The sequence below is a fragment of the Epinephelus moara genome, chromosome 12 (assembly GCF_006386435.1).
Source record: "Epinephelus moara isolate mb chromosome 12, YSFRI_EMoa_1.0, whole genome shotgun sequence".
Taxonomy (NCBI): Eukaryota; Metazoa; Chordata; class Actinopteri; order Perciformes; family Serranidae; genus Epinephelus; species Epinephelus moara.
In genome coordinates, this window is record NC_065517.1 from 23,172,199 (window position 1) to 23,188,262 (window position 16,064).

Below are 16,064 nucleotides of genomic sequence, written 5' to 3' on the forward strand. Positions count from 1 at the left end.
TTATGTGATTTATGTGTGACTGACCTGCGGAGCTCCTGGTTCTGTTTCTCCAGGACCTGCTTCATGTCCAGCAGGTGGTTGAGCTCCTGTTTGAGCTGTTTCTCGGAGGTGCGAAGCACCGACACCTGCTGGTTCTGCATCTTCAGATCGCTCTGACTCAGGCTGCGCTTGTGGACCTCCTGCTCCAGACGCAAGCCCAGGCTCTTTACCTGCACAAACACACATGCACACAAGCATGTTCAGTGGTGGCACACAAGCTGCAAAACAAACTGGTGATAATTTACATTACAAACAATCAAATAGTCTATTAAAAGTCTAGAAATGAGGACAAACGCCCAACGTGTCATTTTTATGGCATATTTTGTCTGAACATCGGTTAAAAGACTTGAAATGTGAAAAGGAAAAGCTGCAAATATTCATAGTGAAGAAAATAACCTGGTGTTTGGCATGTTTTTAAAATAGGTATTTTTTAAATGGCTACAAATTTGGAATATTGTACAACCACTTGTCAAAGAAAATAATTTTAGGTCTGGATTATCTGAAAAACAGGAAATATTAATGTCCTCCATTATAATTAAAGGTAAATTCTGCAAATTTTATGATATTCTACCCAGAGAAGGTTATTTATCTTTTATAACTAAATTAAATATCTGGGGAAAAGATCTTAGGATGGTTTTAGATAAAATTACCGAAACATTTATGCAAGAAAATATTCCTCATTTACAAGTAAATATTTATTTATCTGGGGCTTGGTTGAGATAAGATTTGTATATTTAATATGTAAGACTGTTTGTATGTTTATTAATAGCTGTAAATAAGTTTGAAATATTGTGATGATGTTTTGCTTGAAATAAAGTAATCAATTCATTCATTCATTCCTTCAAACTGTCCTAGATACAAAACGAAAGACGGAATGTTCATGCATCTGTTTTGGTGATGCGATCTGCTGACAACTTTCTAGAGTCGATTCACGACTTCACTAAATCAGTTTTGGAAATAGAATTTGATTTAAACCCTTGATCCTATTTAGTAAACGATACGACTGATTTTCAATTCAATAAAAATTAGTATCTATTACTAGAACATATTTTGCTAAGACATGCATACTTCTCCTTTGGTAAAAACAAATCTCCTCCAACTTTTAAGCTGTTCATAGACCAAATATCACAATTTTTTACCTTGAAGATCAACTCAACAAAAAAAACAGGCCTGTGGTGGTTTTCACGACATTTGGTTTCTGTTTTACTTTTTTTTTTGCTTTGAAAACTTGAAGTGGTGATCAGTACTGGACTGTCTTGGGTGGAGGGAAGGGATGTGGAGATTTGATATGACCCTCAGTGTACTGTTATGTTTGTATGTTCAGCCCTTGGTCGTTGCTACTTATTGATTGTTCACTTTTCTGAAATAAATAGAAGATGGAAAAAACAAACCAACTATCAAACCTGACTAGGCTCAGCTAAGCGTTGGTCAAGGCCTGAATAACACCATTTTCGGAGACATTTATCAATGTATTATAATTTATAATTGTCTATCAAGCGATTTATTAATGAAGAGAGAGACGCACCTCCTCAGAAAGTTTGGCCTTCTGTGCCTGCAGCTCCTCCAGTTTGTGCTGCGCCTGCTTGTAGTCGCGCTCCAGCATGGACAGGTCCTTCTCCTGTTGCAGCAGCTTTCCCTCCACCTGCAGCTTCTGGCTACGCTCCTCCTGCAGGGTGCTCTCCATCTCTGCAACGAAACAACCAGGGAAACGATCAGGAGGGTAATTTATCCTGCGCTCAATATCACAGTATTGACAAAACAATTTCTGCCTTTGACTCAACCTGCTAGGAGCGCCAGATAAATGGCCAGGTGCCCGAAGAGACAACCACAGTAAAACATTGTTTGTTGAAGGCCGGCCAGTAAGTTTCCTTTCAAGAACTGCAGCTTGTCCAAGGTCTACTCCATCAATCAGGCCCCCATTATAGATAATACTTGTGCTCTTTTGTTTTTTTATCTCAATATTTGTGTTAATGTAAGATACAGTTTATTAAATAGATCGCTCCGGTCCTTGATTGCCACTGATTGAGCTGTATTGAAAGCTGTAAAACACTTTATTAACACACAGCTGTGACTGCGTAACAAGTCAGATTGCGATGTGAATTTTGATTTACTAGAGGCTAAGCGTGGATAAGTGGTGGAAGGAGATGGACTGGAAAGAGGAGGAACAGAAACTAGAATTAAAGCCATGTGGTTGTTTGCCTCTGCGAACCAGTCAAGCTGCAGTTTCAGTTTACATCCATGTCTGTCCAGACTCATATGTAGCTATGACTGTTAAAGAATACTTCAAATGTTGCTGCACAGAATGGTCTTAAATATGGATGCTTCAAACACATCTTCAACCTGGCATCATCCAAGATCTACACAGTCATGACAGTTTCAAGGTGGACACCCAACATTAGAGTCACCAATTCCAAATGTCTCCCCTTCTGTTCCTGAGTTGTGAGGCTGAGTAATGGCCAGCTTTCTGCAGAACATTATGATGTCACAGGGAAGCTGACCTTTGACCTTTTGGATATAAAATGTCATCACTACATCATTTTAATCTATTACATATTTGTGTGAAACTTTGTCATCATTAGCAAATGAATTCTTGAGTTATGGCCCAAAACGTTTCTATGAGGTCACAGTAACGTTTGACGAGGGATTGACCGATATGGTTTTTTCCGAGCCGATACTGATACCGATTATTATGAAACAGAGATACCGATAGCTGGTATTTACAACCGATATATGTCTGCTGTAAAAATCGTAGTTGACACAGAATTAACAGTAATTAAGTAACTAACAGTAACGAAGTTGAAGAATATGCCAGCTAAATAAAAACAGATTAATAAATAAAAAACCCCCACAATAATCATAAATACAAAATTTAAAATAAAATAAAATAAAATAAAAATAAAGGAGAGCTCCATTAAAAGCCAGGGTAAAAAGGTAGATCTTGAGTTTGCTTTTAAGAGCCTAGAGTGGTACGTGCAGGCAGTGAGAAGCACGCCAGGGGCAAAACAGCGCAGCTAAGGAAAACAAAACTGTATATCGGCATATTGGTGGAAAAAAAAATCACTGATACCAATAACTCTAAAAATTCACANAAATCGTAGTTGACACAGAATTAACAGTAATTAAGTAACTAACAGTAACGAAGTTGAAGAATATGCCAGCTAAATAAAAACAGATTAATAAATAAAAAAAACCCACAATAATCATAAATACAAAATTTAAAATAAAATAAAATAAAATAAAAATAAAGGAGAGCTCCATTAAAAGCCAGGGTAAAAAGGTAGATCATGAGTTTGCTTTTAAGAGCCTAGAGTGGTACGTGCAGGCAGTGAGAAGCACGCCAGGGGCCAAACAGCGTAGCTAAGGAAAACAAAACTGTATATCGGCAAATTGGTGGGAAAAAAAATCACTGATACCAATAACAATATCGGCCACGATAATCGGCCAGGCTGATTATCTGTCGACCCCTACATTTGACGACTAAAATCTAATCAGTTCATCCTTACGTCCAAGTGGATGTTTGTGCCAAATTTGGTGGCATTTTTGAAATATTGCATTTAAAGAATTAGATAGATGCAACGCCACAGTGACCTTGACCTTTGACCACCAAAATCTAATCAGTTCATTGTTGAGTCCAAGTTGGCACTGGTGCCAAATTTGAAGAATTTCCTCTGAGGCATTCTTGAGATATCCTGAGACATACGTACGCACAGGCGTATCTCTGTACGGACTCATTCTCGGAACCCATCGGCTGTATTCGGCGTCTGACTTCCGGCAGACAGCGATACAGCCGATGGGGGCAGACCCCCGATTTTTTGGCATTCAGGTTTGAGAAGGCGAATTTCCGTTTCCGACTTCCGTTTATATATAAGTAAATATGCTGAACCATTGCAATGGATGTTTATATATAAGTAAATATGCTGAACCATTGCAATGGATTCAGAGTTTGCAGTGAAGGCAATTATGTTCCGCCTCGTTAGTTCACCGCACAGACCGTTTAACCTGGCAACAACTGCAGCCGGCTCAAATGTGATTGATCAATATCACACGGACTACAAACAGCCTAGCACCGGAAACCAGGGCTCTTCCGCTCTTCTTCCAGAGGCAAGATCTCCGGGGTTTGCCTACAGACTCTACATTCACTGAATGTAGAGTCTGTATATAGAGACTAGTACGGACTGACAACATGAAAACATAAAGCAGAGCTGGAAAAGTCAAGAAACAAAGCCAGAACCGTTATATAGATCCGTTATTTGTTGACGTGGTGAAAAAAGTTAGCGGTGAGAGATGCAACAAAACATCCTACCACCAAGTGTTTACGAAGAAATCCAAAAATCCAAAAGTTATCTTTCACACTTTGGTTCTCCCTCCAGCTCCTCACCTTTTAAGGCCTCTGATTTCGCCTCCTCGATGGACTGGTAGATGTGGTTTTTATCTGCCAGCTTGGCTTTGGTGGCCTTGTGTTCTGCCTCCTCCTGCTCCAGACTCTGCTGGAGCGACTTCAGCTTGAACGTCAAGTCGATCTCTTGGTTGCTCTTCGCCTGTAGAATCAAAGGGGATATTGGGTTTCTAATGGCTATCGTTACATAGGACTGTTTCATATTAAATCAACTCATTGCATGGGAGCAGCCAAAAGTAAGTTTTCAAAATGCTGGGGAACAACGAGATATCTCTTGGGCTAGCCTTAACTGTCTTTTCACATTGGGAATAAGCAAACTGAAATGACTACCAACCTTCTCGAGCTCATTTATCTTCTCATGCAGCTGCTTCTTTTCAGTCTTGACCTTGGACAGAGATGCCTTCACCTCTTTCACCTCTTCTTCCAGGCCAGAGATACGTCCTGAGGTGGAGAGATGAGAACAGGGAGACTATAGGAGAACTTGCAGGACGTGCAGCGAATGCAAAACTACAAAAAAATGCACCTGAATGGTTCAGTTTTCAACAGACCTGATCCTAGGTGAGACATTACATAATGCTGCTGCACACATTCAGCCTCTAATATACGAAAAACAACACAGTTTATGTTTATTTTCCCTCCGCCCACATGGAGAGTTTTACCAGGAAAAAAAAAAAGCACGAGGCGTTGCAGCAAACAGGCAACACTTTTGTTTGACTACGTCCCCTCTGACCTCAGCCACTGGCCTCTCTGCACGGACTCAGCACGTTTAAGTTTCCAAACAGCGTCTCACAAGAGGTGCTGGCTCTGGTCCGGCTCTGGCTTTCACAGCCTCTTGCTTCACTCGCAGCCTTTTGAACAGATGTTTCCACCTATGATCTGATATTTCCCAAGGACTGATCCAAAAAACGATTCACATCCAATAACCATGTCCAACCTCCTGCTCCAAGTTGTGTAATGCTTTTTTCCTGCTACTGACGAGATGTTTACTGAATGAGCCCATGAAGATCACAGTTTGATGGTTACCTGCAGTTATGGCAGCGAATTCATCTTTTTGTTTTGGTACATTCTAACTCTGCTAACCTTATAACATTTTAATAGACACATTCATGTTTGCAATATAAAAGGCTTGTAAATAAGGGCTGGCTGGATGCTAAGGTGGTGATTGCTGAAAAAAAAATTAACAGCTGTATCTGAACAGTGCTTTTCTTCTGCATATGGTTTATTTCAAACCACTGTGTGCAGGCTATATGCATATAAACAGAATATTAAAGTGAGACTTGAACATTTAATATCTTTCAGACATTTTCTCAACTTTTAACAAATACTTAATATGCCATTTTACTAATATTTTCCGACATTTTACTATTTTTTTCCAAACATTTGACTAAAACTTTTCCTACATCCTACTATTAAATGGAGAAACCTCTGTCCCTCTGTCCGCCCGTCCGTCTGTCATCATCCGTTTTCCTCCTCACTGCTTTGACCTACTTCTCTGAACTTGCACATAGGCTTTCATCTTGGGCAGACAGCCACGATGCCGTTTTTGCATTTTTCCCACATTTCTACTGTTTATATTCGCGTTTTTGTCCACTACCCATTCATACTGTGAGCACCATTATCAGCGCGAGCTGCGCATGCGCAGAGACCACTTCGAAAACGCCTGCGCTGTTTTGCATCTCCTCTAATATACTGTTTTTGATTTCTTCTTTCTTAACACTTCCCCGGGTATGGACTAGTTTCTCCAAATTTTTATTAATATTGTTGCAATATTTCCCAAACATTTTCCTAATATTTTTTCTGACAATTTACTAATTTTTACAGATATTTTTCTGACATTTTTACATCATTTTACTTTTATTTTTCTGACAGTTTTCTAATATTTTTTTCTGACATTTCACTATTACTTTTTATTAATATTTTCTGACATTTTACAAAATTTTCCTTTTTTTTTGACATTTCTCTAATATTTTTTCTGATTTTTTTTCTGACAGTTTTCTATTATTTTTCCTACATTTCAAAAATATTTTTTTCTGACAGTTTTTTTCTAATATTTTTTTCTGTCATATTTTTCGGACATTTTACAAAATTTTACCTTTTTTTTTTTTTTTTTACATTTCTGTAATATTTTTTCAGATTTTTTTTTCTGACCTTTTAGTATTATTTTTCCAACTTTTTTTTAACAACATTTTACTATTATTTTTCTTTCTTTTTCTGTTATTTTTGTGTGACATTTTTCTTTTTTTTGTTATTTTTTGTGACACTTAATAACTTTTTACTTTATTTTTCTAATTCTAATTAATTTTTCAATTTTTATTTTTTTTTGGTAACTTTTGTGACCATGTAAAGCTGTAGCAACAACTCTACCGACTGTAATGAACTTAACAATTATGTGTTTATTGCTTATAAATTTAACTATTTTTATTCATAAGACCAAGAATGATATATTTCTTCTCTCAACACTGATAGTCTTGCTTTTAATCTACTTGGAACAGCTTATTTCAATCCTTGTCCAATGAGTAATCGACAGCCACGTCTCACCCTGCAGGTCAGTAATAGTTTCTTTCCCGAGGTTACGGTCTCTTCTCTCCTCCTCCAGCTCGGCCTGCAGCCCCATCAGTTGCTTCTCCAGCTCCATCTTGCTGTTTTCAAGCTGGCTGCACTTTTCCTGCATCTCCCTGAGGCTGACCTCCAGGCTCTGAGCCTGTTTCTGTGCCTCCGCCTGACTCTTCTTCAGCCGCGCTGCCGCCTCCTGCTCAGCCTGCAGCACGGCGTTGGCCTCCTCGAGCTGCAGATGAGAAACAGACAGGATGAAACTTTTCCCTGCAGGCTAAACTGGGTCAGCGCAGCAACAAAATTAAAAGGGATTTAACGAGGGGAAAGAAGGGGAATAATGAAAACAGCATTCACATTTGCTTGCTTGAATATGGATTATCAAATTAGCATGTTTGATTTACATAAGTACAAATACTACAGCGAAGCAACATAGAGAAACATCAAGAGAGTTGAAATTAAAAAAGATTCCTCTCACTTGTTTCTGCAGCTGGACGTTCTTCTCGTTGGAGATCTGGGAATTCTGGTTCCTCTTCCTAAGATCCTCTAGCTGGTCCCTCAGGTTGTTCACTAACGAGAACACGCACAAGTAAAAGAGTTAACGCAGCGTGTGATATAACACATCCACCCACTGATAGCCAGCATGTACAACCATATAGAATATATACTGTGGCATAAACAGTGCTCGAGAGCTCCCAGGCATCCTTGTGGTTAATGGGTTTAATAGGCAGTCTGACACGTAAGGACAATTTTGCAAGTAAAATATATGATAATGAAAACAACTTGAGACCTACATAAATATACTGTCAGCTTATTTCTGTGCGTGTGATGAAATCAAAACATTTAAAGAGTTAAAATGCATTTTTTATACTCTTATTCGGGAGTCTCGAGCCTAATGTTTGGATAGGATATTCCCCAGGTGCTTACATTCGTTCTCCAGGCCGCGTTTTCTGTCAGTTTCAATCTCCACCTTGCGCAGGTTCTCGGCGCTCTGGTGCTGCAGCAGAGCTCGCTCCATCTCCAGCTGCCTCAGCGAGGCCTCCACTTTCTGCCTGCTGCTCATCTGATCAGAGAGGAAATCACAATGAATGCTGAGTGGAATGAACTACTGACTTTATCACATCACATCAGGTACATGGTGGAAATGGTCTTACCTCCTTGTCTAATTCTTTGACCAGCTTGTCTAAACGGTTGGTGGCATTTCTGGGGAAAAAGAAGAGTTTGATTGCAGACAAAAATCATCGAATTAAGAGGCAGCAGACACAGACACCAGATCAGCAACCGATTCTTCCTTTACTTAAATGAGGGACAGTGCTGAAGTGCTTTTCTTTTTAACTTCTACCATCATCAGAAACTCTGAAAACGTCAACTTTGTAGGAATGGATTTCATTTCCTGTTGTGCAAAGCTATCAAACACATTTCCTGACTTATACAACTGATATCATACAAAATGAATTCCAGTCTTTGCAGTGATGACGTGTTCTGCATTCTTAAATACGCCAGTGTCTCAAAATGAATGTGGTTTTGATCAATACAAACATGCTACACGCACAAAAAGGGATGAAAATCGAGAACTGTTTCCACATTGTCCAATCCTTTGGAATCTTATGCCTTCAGGGCTATCGGTGCCTTTTATTGATGCCAGCATGTTTCTCTGACAGTTGTGCAATGCAAAAAAATGACAACTCATGTCCACACTGCTGCTACAAAAAGAAGTCACAGCAGAGAGGAAATATTTTTCTGAAGACATCTCAGGCTGTTTTGTAAAAGTTTGAACGTCTACAGAATGCAATTCTTTACACAAAAAAGGGAAAATATTGGAGCCGATAAAATTTAAAGCTGCAAGCAGTGACGAACGGGCCCTCGCACCTCTGGTAAACTGGTGCTGGCAGGATGCTGGCTGACACGTCTGTCCTTTTCTATGAAAGTGAGATGATGCTTCATAGAGTGTGTGTGGAATGACCTAGTTCACATTTTGTGCCATTTCTCTGTCCACTATGTGGCGCTGGAGAACACACTAATCATACGTCATGTTGCTGTGAATCCACTGAAGACCTCACAATGCAAATTTCAGGTAAATCAAAAGATAATTGTCTGACAAGTCTTACTTCCTGTTGCCAGTAGGCGGCGCAATCACCATGACACCTACTATGCATGTAGTTGGGTTTGAGCCTGGAGCCTCATAAAACATGTCAAGTTTGGGGCAGATTGGACTACGTATGCTGGAGTTACAAACCACTTCTTGTTTACTGGCAAAACACTGACATTTGACACCTCACTGCGGTCACACAGGTTGATGAAAACTCAAGCTTAAGCAGCTTTTGATGTCCGAGGTCTTTACACACTCTAGTACACACCAAATCTGAAGTCAATCGGATCAAATCTGTAGGAGGCGTCAAAGTATGACCCCTGGAAATGGCCAAAAATGCACAAACATTCCACATAGAATTCAAAATGGCTGACTTCCTGTTAGGTATAGGGTATGGCTCCAAGAGGCTTTTTTGTACGTCTTGGGACGTTACACGTGCCTACCAATTTTCGTAGATGTAGGTCAAACCAGCTTCAGGGGCTGCTTCAGAGAAATTTTGTAGAGGGCGCTACTGAGCTATTTTTTCGCAATTGAGCATGAAACCAATAAAATATCAACATTTTCTAGTATGTTAAGCGCCCCAAAAAAGCAATTCATTTGGAGGAAGAAGAAAATCTCTTGGATTACAATAGGGTCCTCGCACTGCGTGGTGTCCAGGCCCTAATGCTAATGCTGTACAAATATCCTTTAATTTCATTCAATTTTAGATGATGACAGACAGACTGAGTCACTTTCACGCCATATTACTACTCTGCTCCTACACTGTGTTAAGACTCACAGATGATGAACCAGCTGCAGCTGCATTTGAAATGTCAGAATTACAAATACGCATTAAATTGCATTAAAAAAAAAAAAATCACTAATGGTGCTCAGCATAGTTTGTGTTTTTAGTCCGGTCGTACTTGCACTTGTGCTCCAGCTCATCTTTGGCCTGCATCTCATGGTCGAGCTGCTCCTCCAGCTTATGAAGCCTCTTCTGCAGCTGCTCAGACAAACAGACAACCAGAAAATTAAAATACTATTAATACTAAGTACTACGGTCATTTTATGTCTTTTATCTCTCCTCTGTTACCAGAATTTTAAGATCACACGCACAAAAACACCCACCTCTATTCAAACAATTACATAAAGCAGCGCTGGGAAAAGGAAACTAACATGGTAATATCAGAGGAAACATGGCTTCATGTTTGGGAAACAAACATGAAGCAAACAAACTCCCACCCACTTCTTGTTGTGGAGAGAATTCTGCTGGAACAATATGAGGTGTTTCCTCCTGCTAAAGAAAGTGTGGATCGGTTTCGGCGGACCATTCACATAGTTTTTGGTCTTGTCTAAATGTGAAGCCTTTTTGGAGAGAAGTGAGAAATTTAGTCTCAGGGCCTGAAACTGATATATATATATTTTTTAATGTATTTATACATAGGAAATATTCTTAAAAACATCAGTAAAAGTGACACATACCTTTCGAAATATTTTATGGCTGCAAGCAAAAAAAAAAAAATCTGACCTTATCAACATAATCAACTCTATGGAGATATGGAGAAAACTACTTTCACTTTCTAACTTCAGGAGGACACGAGGGATTAATACTGTGAAAAATGGGACTGTTATGTTCATCTCAACTTTTTTTGGGGGGGGGGCTCTTATTACCTTTATTTAGCTAGAGATTGACAGGAAGGGGTGAGAGAGAATAGGCATGGTATGCGGGAAAGGGCCAAAGGTTGGAATCAAACCCGAGCCGTTGCAAAGGACTCTCTAGGACGGACACTACTTGCCGACCTAGAGGCTGCCCCATATTCATCTAAACTTTTTAATAATTTTTTCTGTTTTATCTAAACCCTTTAGATGCATAATGAACTGTACTTGTGCCTCCTTTATTTCTCCCTTCCTCTCTTTTCACTGATTTAGCTGTAATGTTCCAGTCCTCTCCCTATACACAACATAAAAATATAAGATATATATGTATACATAAAGAATCACCTACCTCTTTTTTGCTGTCCGAGCAATTCTCCTTATCCTCAGAGTTTTCCTTAATGTCTTCTGACTCCTCCAAAGAGCAGTTGTTACTTCCCTTCAGCAGCCTAACAGAGAAAGAAGAAACAGACGAGAGCCATAAACATCTGTAACTGAGTTTACCTGCGGAGTCTTTCCAGCCCTGACAACATCCAACACTATCCCCACGTCCAACTGTCTGCAACCAAGTGACGTATTTCACCCTAACCAGATCCATAATGCCAGCTGGGTGGTCAAAGGGAAGCTGAACGTTCACCAAGACACACATCACATTTATTGGTTTATTACAACCACTCAGAAATCACTTAAGACCCATAACCTCACGCACGGAGCAGAGAACTGTGGCGCTGTGGAAAAAAGCAATAAGGTCTGAAGATCTTTCAGGCTCTGTCTAACATCTGGATGGGTTTACCTTTGGAGAAGGATGCCTCTAGCCCACACTATCTGTCGCCATCCATGGTGGTGGACTTGTAATGGTGGGCAGCTATCTCTGTGAATCATTACATGACTCTGCCACATGGCAGCATAATGACCGAGAAATCTGAAGCAATTTTATCATCATTTTCAGACAATTTGCTCCCTTCAGCTTAAAAGTTCTTGCATGCTTCTCATAATATTCAAAAACAGGACATGCACGCAAACATCCTGCAAAACAAAAAGGAAGACGATTTCAGAAAAGTTATGTCTAAAATCCAAGGAAGGCTGATCTAAAGCTATCCTTTTTATTACCTGCTTAATATTCATGTATTCCAGCTTCTCTGTTTTTTTAACCACACTTCTGTGCTGGATCTACTGACTTAAATTCGTACTGATTTGCCCTTGACTCTCTTTAGTCAGATTAATGTGAAAGAGAAATGGCTTTGACACACGTACTTCCATCCCAAGCTCCATAAATATATGCCTAAAAACTAAAAACACGCCTTCAGGTTAAAACATTGCTGATTAAAGCCCTGTAGGATCATAAATCCAAAATGTTTTTTACCACCTCTCCTACTGATCGAGACCAGGCTTTCAAAAACTACTCTCCATCATGAGCAAAGAGGGCATTTAAAAAGGGGGCCGTCAGAACAAGGCAGCAGTGTGGAGCTCGAACAGGCATACAGTGTCTGACTGGTGTAAGGCTGTATTAAATGGTATGGGTGTGAAGCTGTCTTTTTCTGCCTCTTGCATTTTAGGCACAGCGCTGTCCTTAAACCTGGTTCCTGTGCCTAAAGGCTCCTGTGAAAGTTCCCACACATGAGAGCAACATTTTGTTCCAATCCCTGTATCATTACCAAAAATACATTGACAAAAGCATTGAGGTAAAATACTCAAAGAAGACGTCAGGACAAAAAACTTACTGGTCCTCCTTGAAATAAGTGAAGCCCACAAATGGCAGCTGGTTGCCCACAAAGGCTTTGGGTGGAGGGAAGGTCTCAGCATCTCCTTTATCATTCTCTATGTCGTCGAAGTTACTGGTGTCTATGTCGCTGTTCAGCTCAGGCACGACTGGAGCCACAGCTGGACGAAAGAAACAGAGAGAGACAGACAGAGAGAGTCAAGGAGCAGCAAAAAGAAGGATAATGTTTTACATAAGCGGCCATGTTAACATGCCTAAGTTCCTCTGACACAGACTTGTGTTCTTGTTACTTTGTTGTGAAGACCTAAAGTACTCATGGAAGTACTAGTAAAGTCCCTTTGAGATCAATAATCTATTTTACAAGGGGGACCTGGCCAAGACAGCAGCACACAAAAAGTTACAGCCAAACAACCACGCAATAAAAAACATAAGATACACAGTAACACGTAGAAAGATTAGAACACCTATACACAATGACAAGACCCAACCGACTCATTCATCCTTGTACTCATGAGAGCTTTAAAGTCAGACAGAGAGACCAGTTCATGTAGTTTCAACTTTTTTTGAGGGTTATTCCAAGTGAGAGGAGCAGAGCACATAAAAGTTTTCTTTCCCAGCTCAGTCCATGCACTGGGAACAGACAGCAAAACTAAATCTTGAGATCTCAGACTATAGCTACAGTCAGATCTCTGTTAAATCAAAGTACAAGTGTATGAAGGGAGTTTACTCAGCAGTTGACTCAGCAGTACAAACAATGTGCAGATGCATTCATGTACAACAGATCACCATAATCCAGGATCAGTAAAAATGTAGCAGCAAAAAGTATCTTCCTGGACTCAAAGGAGAAACAGGACTTGTTTCTGAAATAAAACCCGAAATTCAGCCTCAGCTTTTTAAGAAGATTGTCAACCTGAGGTTTAAAAGACGGGGAATCATCAAACCAAATACAGAGATATTTATAACAAGTGACAACCTCTAACTTCTTTCCTTGAGCAGTAATAACATCAGGAGTGTTCCCAGGCTTCTTCCTAGCATTTGAGGAATGCATAACCTTAGTTTTAGCAGCATTTAAAACCTGAATCTGGGTAACTGTTAAGACAGCCTGCAATTGGCTACAGTGTCTGTGACGGATGAGCCGGCACGATATATCACTGTGTCGTCCAAGACTATTAATATAAATGGAAAATAACAATGGACCTAACACAGAACCCTGGGGTACACCATTACAAGTGTTGGACCAAAGATCTGCATCCATACAATGTTGAAGAGGAAGGCTTTGACATGCTAAAAACACTGGAACCCAGGTATGTGTCTTTCACCGACACAGCCGTACCCATGCTCTACAGGGAGGTGAAGCATAAAGCTGAGGAATCTTTGAGTACAGCAGGAAGGGTGGCATTAACTTGTGATGCCTGGACTTTCAGGTCAGTGGATTCATATGTGACTATAACCGCACAATAACATCATAATATCGTATTGTGAGTCCTCTAGGGCTGGGCGATAAAACAATCTTGAAATGGGAAAAACAGGAAGTTAACAAACAGCTGTCAGTCAATCTGAAGTGTTGGGGATGCGTGTCATTGTACATACCCATTTTTCACTGCAAAGTTTGTGCCGAGGTGAGGAGGAAGTGAAAGTAGCATGGACATAACCAAGAGAGGGGAAAATAAGTGGAAGTGAGGAGTGTAGCGGCAGTGAAGCTGAAGAAGACCTCACGTTACCCTCAAAAATGGACAAAATTGTTGATAAAAAAGGTTACACAACGTCAATTGGAAGTGGTTTGGCTACTTGGCTACGGACAAAGACGGTCTTCGAAACATGTCGTCAGTTGGTGCTAACCAGGACACGAAACACAACAAACCTTATCCATCACCTGAAACAGTGGCAAACAAGTGTTGCTCCATGGCCTAGCACTTCTGCTGCTGTGGGCAGCGCTAGCGGGGCTGCATCAAAACAGCAATCAATAGTGTCCTTTTTTGCCGCCGTGACCCCCGCAGAGATATAACAACTGCAGTGTCATACTTTCTAGCCAAAGACATGATGCCCATGAGCACAGTGGAGAAAGACCGGGTCAAGAAGTTAATTTAAGTGCTGGACTGCAGGTACGAGCTCCCAGGTAGGAAATATTTTTCTCAAACTGGTTTGCTCCAGGTTTGCAACAAGTGACGTGGGAAGCTGGAAAATCATTTGGTTTCTTCAGGTGTCAGACATTATCAGGATACTTTTTAAACTTGCAGCATTATCAAATTATATATCGTGATAAGTATTGATATCGATCAATACGGGGAAAATTATCGCGATATTTTCTGCCCTATTGCCCAGCCCTACCCTATCCACAACTAAACACTATCCAAAATATACAGGAAGTGTTGCGTAAACTTAAATAATATCAGAACCTATATGTCATACCACAACCTCTTACACCAGTGGAGATTAAAACCTGGTGCCACATGTATTCAAATTTAAAGTTCATCTCCAACAAACTCATTTTTTCTTGTGTTTTTCTGAGTAAATTCTGTGACGACTTTGGCACTGCCTGCAGCAAGAGTAAGCTCTCGGCAGGTTGCCGTGAGGCTGACACCACTCCTTTTCCCGCACAGTGCTCGCTTTGTGCCCCACACACGGCGCCTTTCACGAAGGAAGCCTAAGCACCCGCTCCTGTGAGAGGAGAGCAGGCGTGCTTTAAAAGTTCTGCACAACACAACGGGCAGACAAGAATGTGTCAAAGGGCCAATCAGATAAAACTAAGCTGGTCCTTTCACCTATAAATAGCTCCTAATTGCGAGAAAAAGCAGCCATTATGGATCGAGTTCCCCAGACCAGCGCGACTCTGGCTCGGAGCAAAGAACTCATTACTGTTAGGTCAAGTAGAAACCCTCAGCGTGACAAACGTGCCTCAAAGATGCTGGAGAAAATGCAGGCGGAGATCAAGCGCAGGAATGAAACAAATGAGGGGAAATAAAAAAGAAGAGGCAGTAAAAAAAAAAAAAAAAAAAAAAAAAAGCCAAAATGTGGTGAGACAGAAAGAGACACAGGCCGCTCCATGGAGGCCCTTGTGGCTCGGCTTCCCAGAATGCTCTCTGATAGCGGGCGGCTAATGACAGGCAACCGTGGCCACAGTGAGAGTGAGAGAGCGGGAGCAACCCTCCAAACTGGGGCGCCCCTCTCATTAGTGCAGTCCACATAGGCCGCACAGCCTGCCCCGCCCGCCGCTACGGGGGGCGCTGCCTCCTGCCCCATTCATCCATCAATCCATGGTGCTGGCGTCTTTTCCCTCAACCATCCCAAACGCTTAATACACTTGATAAACGTGAAGACAACTGGGAGAATGTTTAAAAGAGCCCAAACATGGAAAATAACACTCCTGAGCCAAGGCTGCACTCGGCAGGAAGTCAACCTTAAACAGACACAGAGCGCTGGGAGGTACACGCAGCTCTGAGTAGAAGCAGGGTCGTGTTTTGAGTGAGTGTGTGTGTGTGTGTGTGACTGGACATGCATGTGCAAACATGAAGAGATCTGAGCAGCGCAGCAGTGGCACAGTAGTGGTTTTGTGTTCCAGACTGCCAGGCAGTCTGAAGTTCAGTCAGAAGTTTTGTCTGTTGTCTTAATCAGAGCCAGGTGAAGCGGAGAGACGCAGA

At 40.9% G+C, this 16,064-nt stretch overlaps 1 protein-coding gene across 4 annotated transcripts in view; it reads right to left on the reverse strand.

Moving 5' to 3' along the window:
• The window catches only part of LOC126399121 (rho-associated protein kinase 2-like), a 51,370-nt gene that overhangs the window by 15,754 nt on the left and 19,552 nt on the right, over positions 1 to 16,064 (reverse strand). For all 4 annotated transcript variants that reach the window (XR_007570856.1, XM_050058928.1, XM_050058927.1 and 1 more), the window contains exons 9-19: positions 12,428 to 12,587; positions 11,059 to 11,155; positions 9,977 to 10,056; positions 8,140 to 8,188; positions 7,913 to 8,048; positions 7,464 to 7,555; positions 6,974 to 7,220; positions 4,770 to 4,876; positions 4,418 to 4,577; positions 1,565 to 1,725; positions 25 to 209 (exon numbers count right to left, since the gene is read on the reverse strand). Coding sequence is in view for 3 of the 4 variants with exons in the window: in XM_050058928.1 (XP_049914885.1) it covers positions 25 to 209; positions 1,565 to 1,725; positions 4,418 to 4,577; positions 4,770 to 4,876; positions 6,974 to 7,220; positions 7,464 to 7,555; positions 7,913 to 8,048; positions 8,140 to 8,188; positions 9,977 to 10,056; positions 11,059 to 11,155; positions 12,428 to 12,587 (1,474 nt within the window). In the remaining variant the exon portion in view is untranslated. The remainder of the gene's footprint in view (positions 1 to 24; positions 210 to 1,564; positions 1,726 to 4,417; positions 4,578 to 4,769; positions 4,877 to 6,973; positions 7,221 to 7,463; positions 7,556 to 7,912; positions 8,049 to 8,139; positions 8,189 to 9,976; positions 10,057 to 11,058; positions 11,156 to 12,427; positions 12,588 to 16,064) is intronic.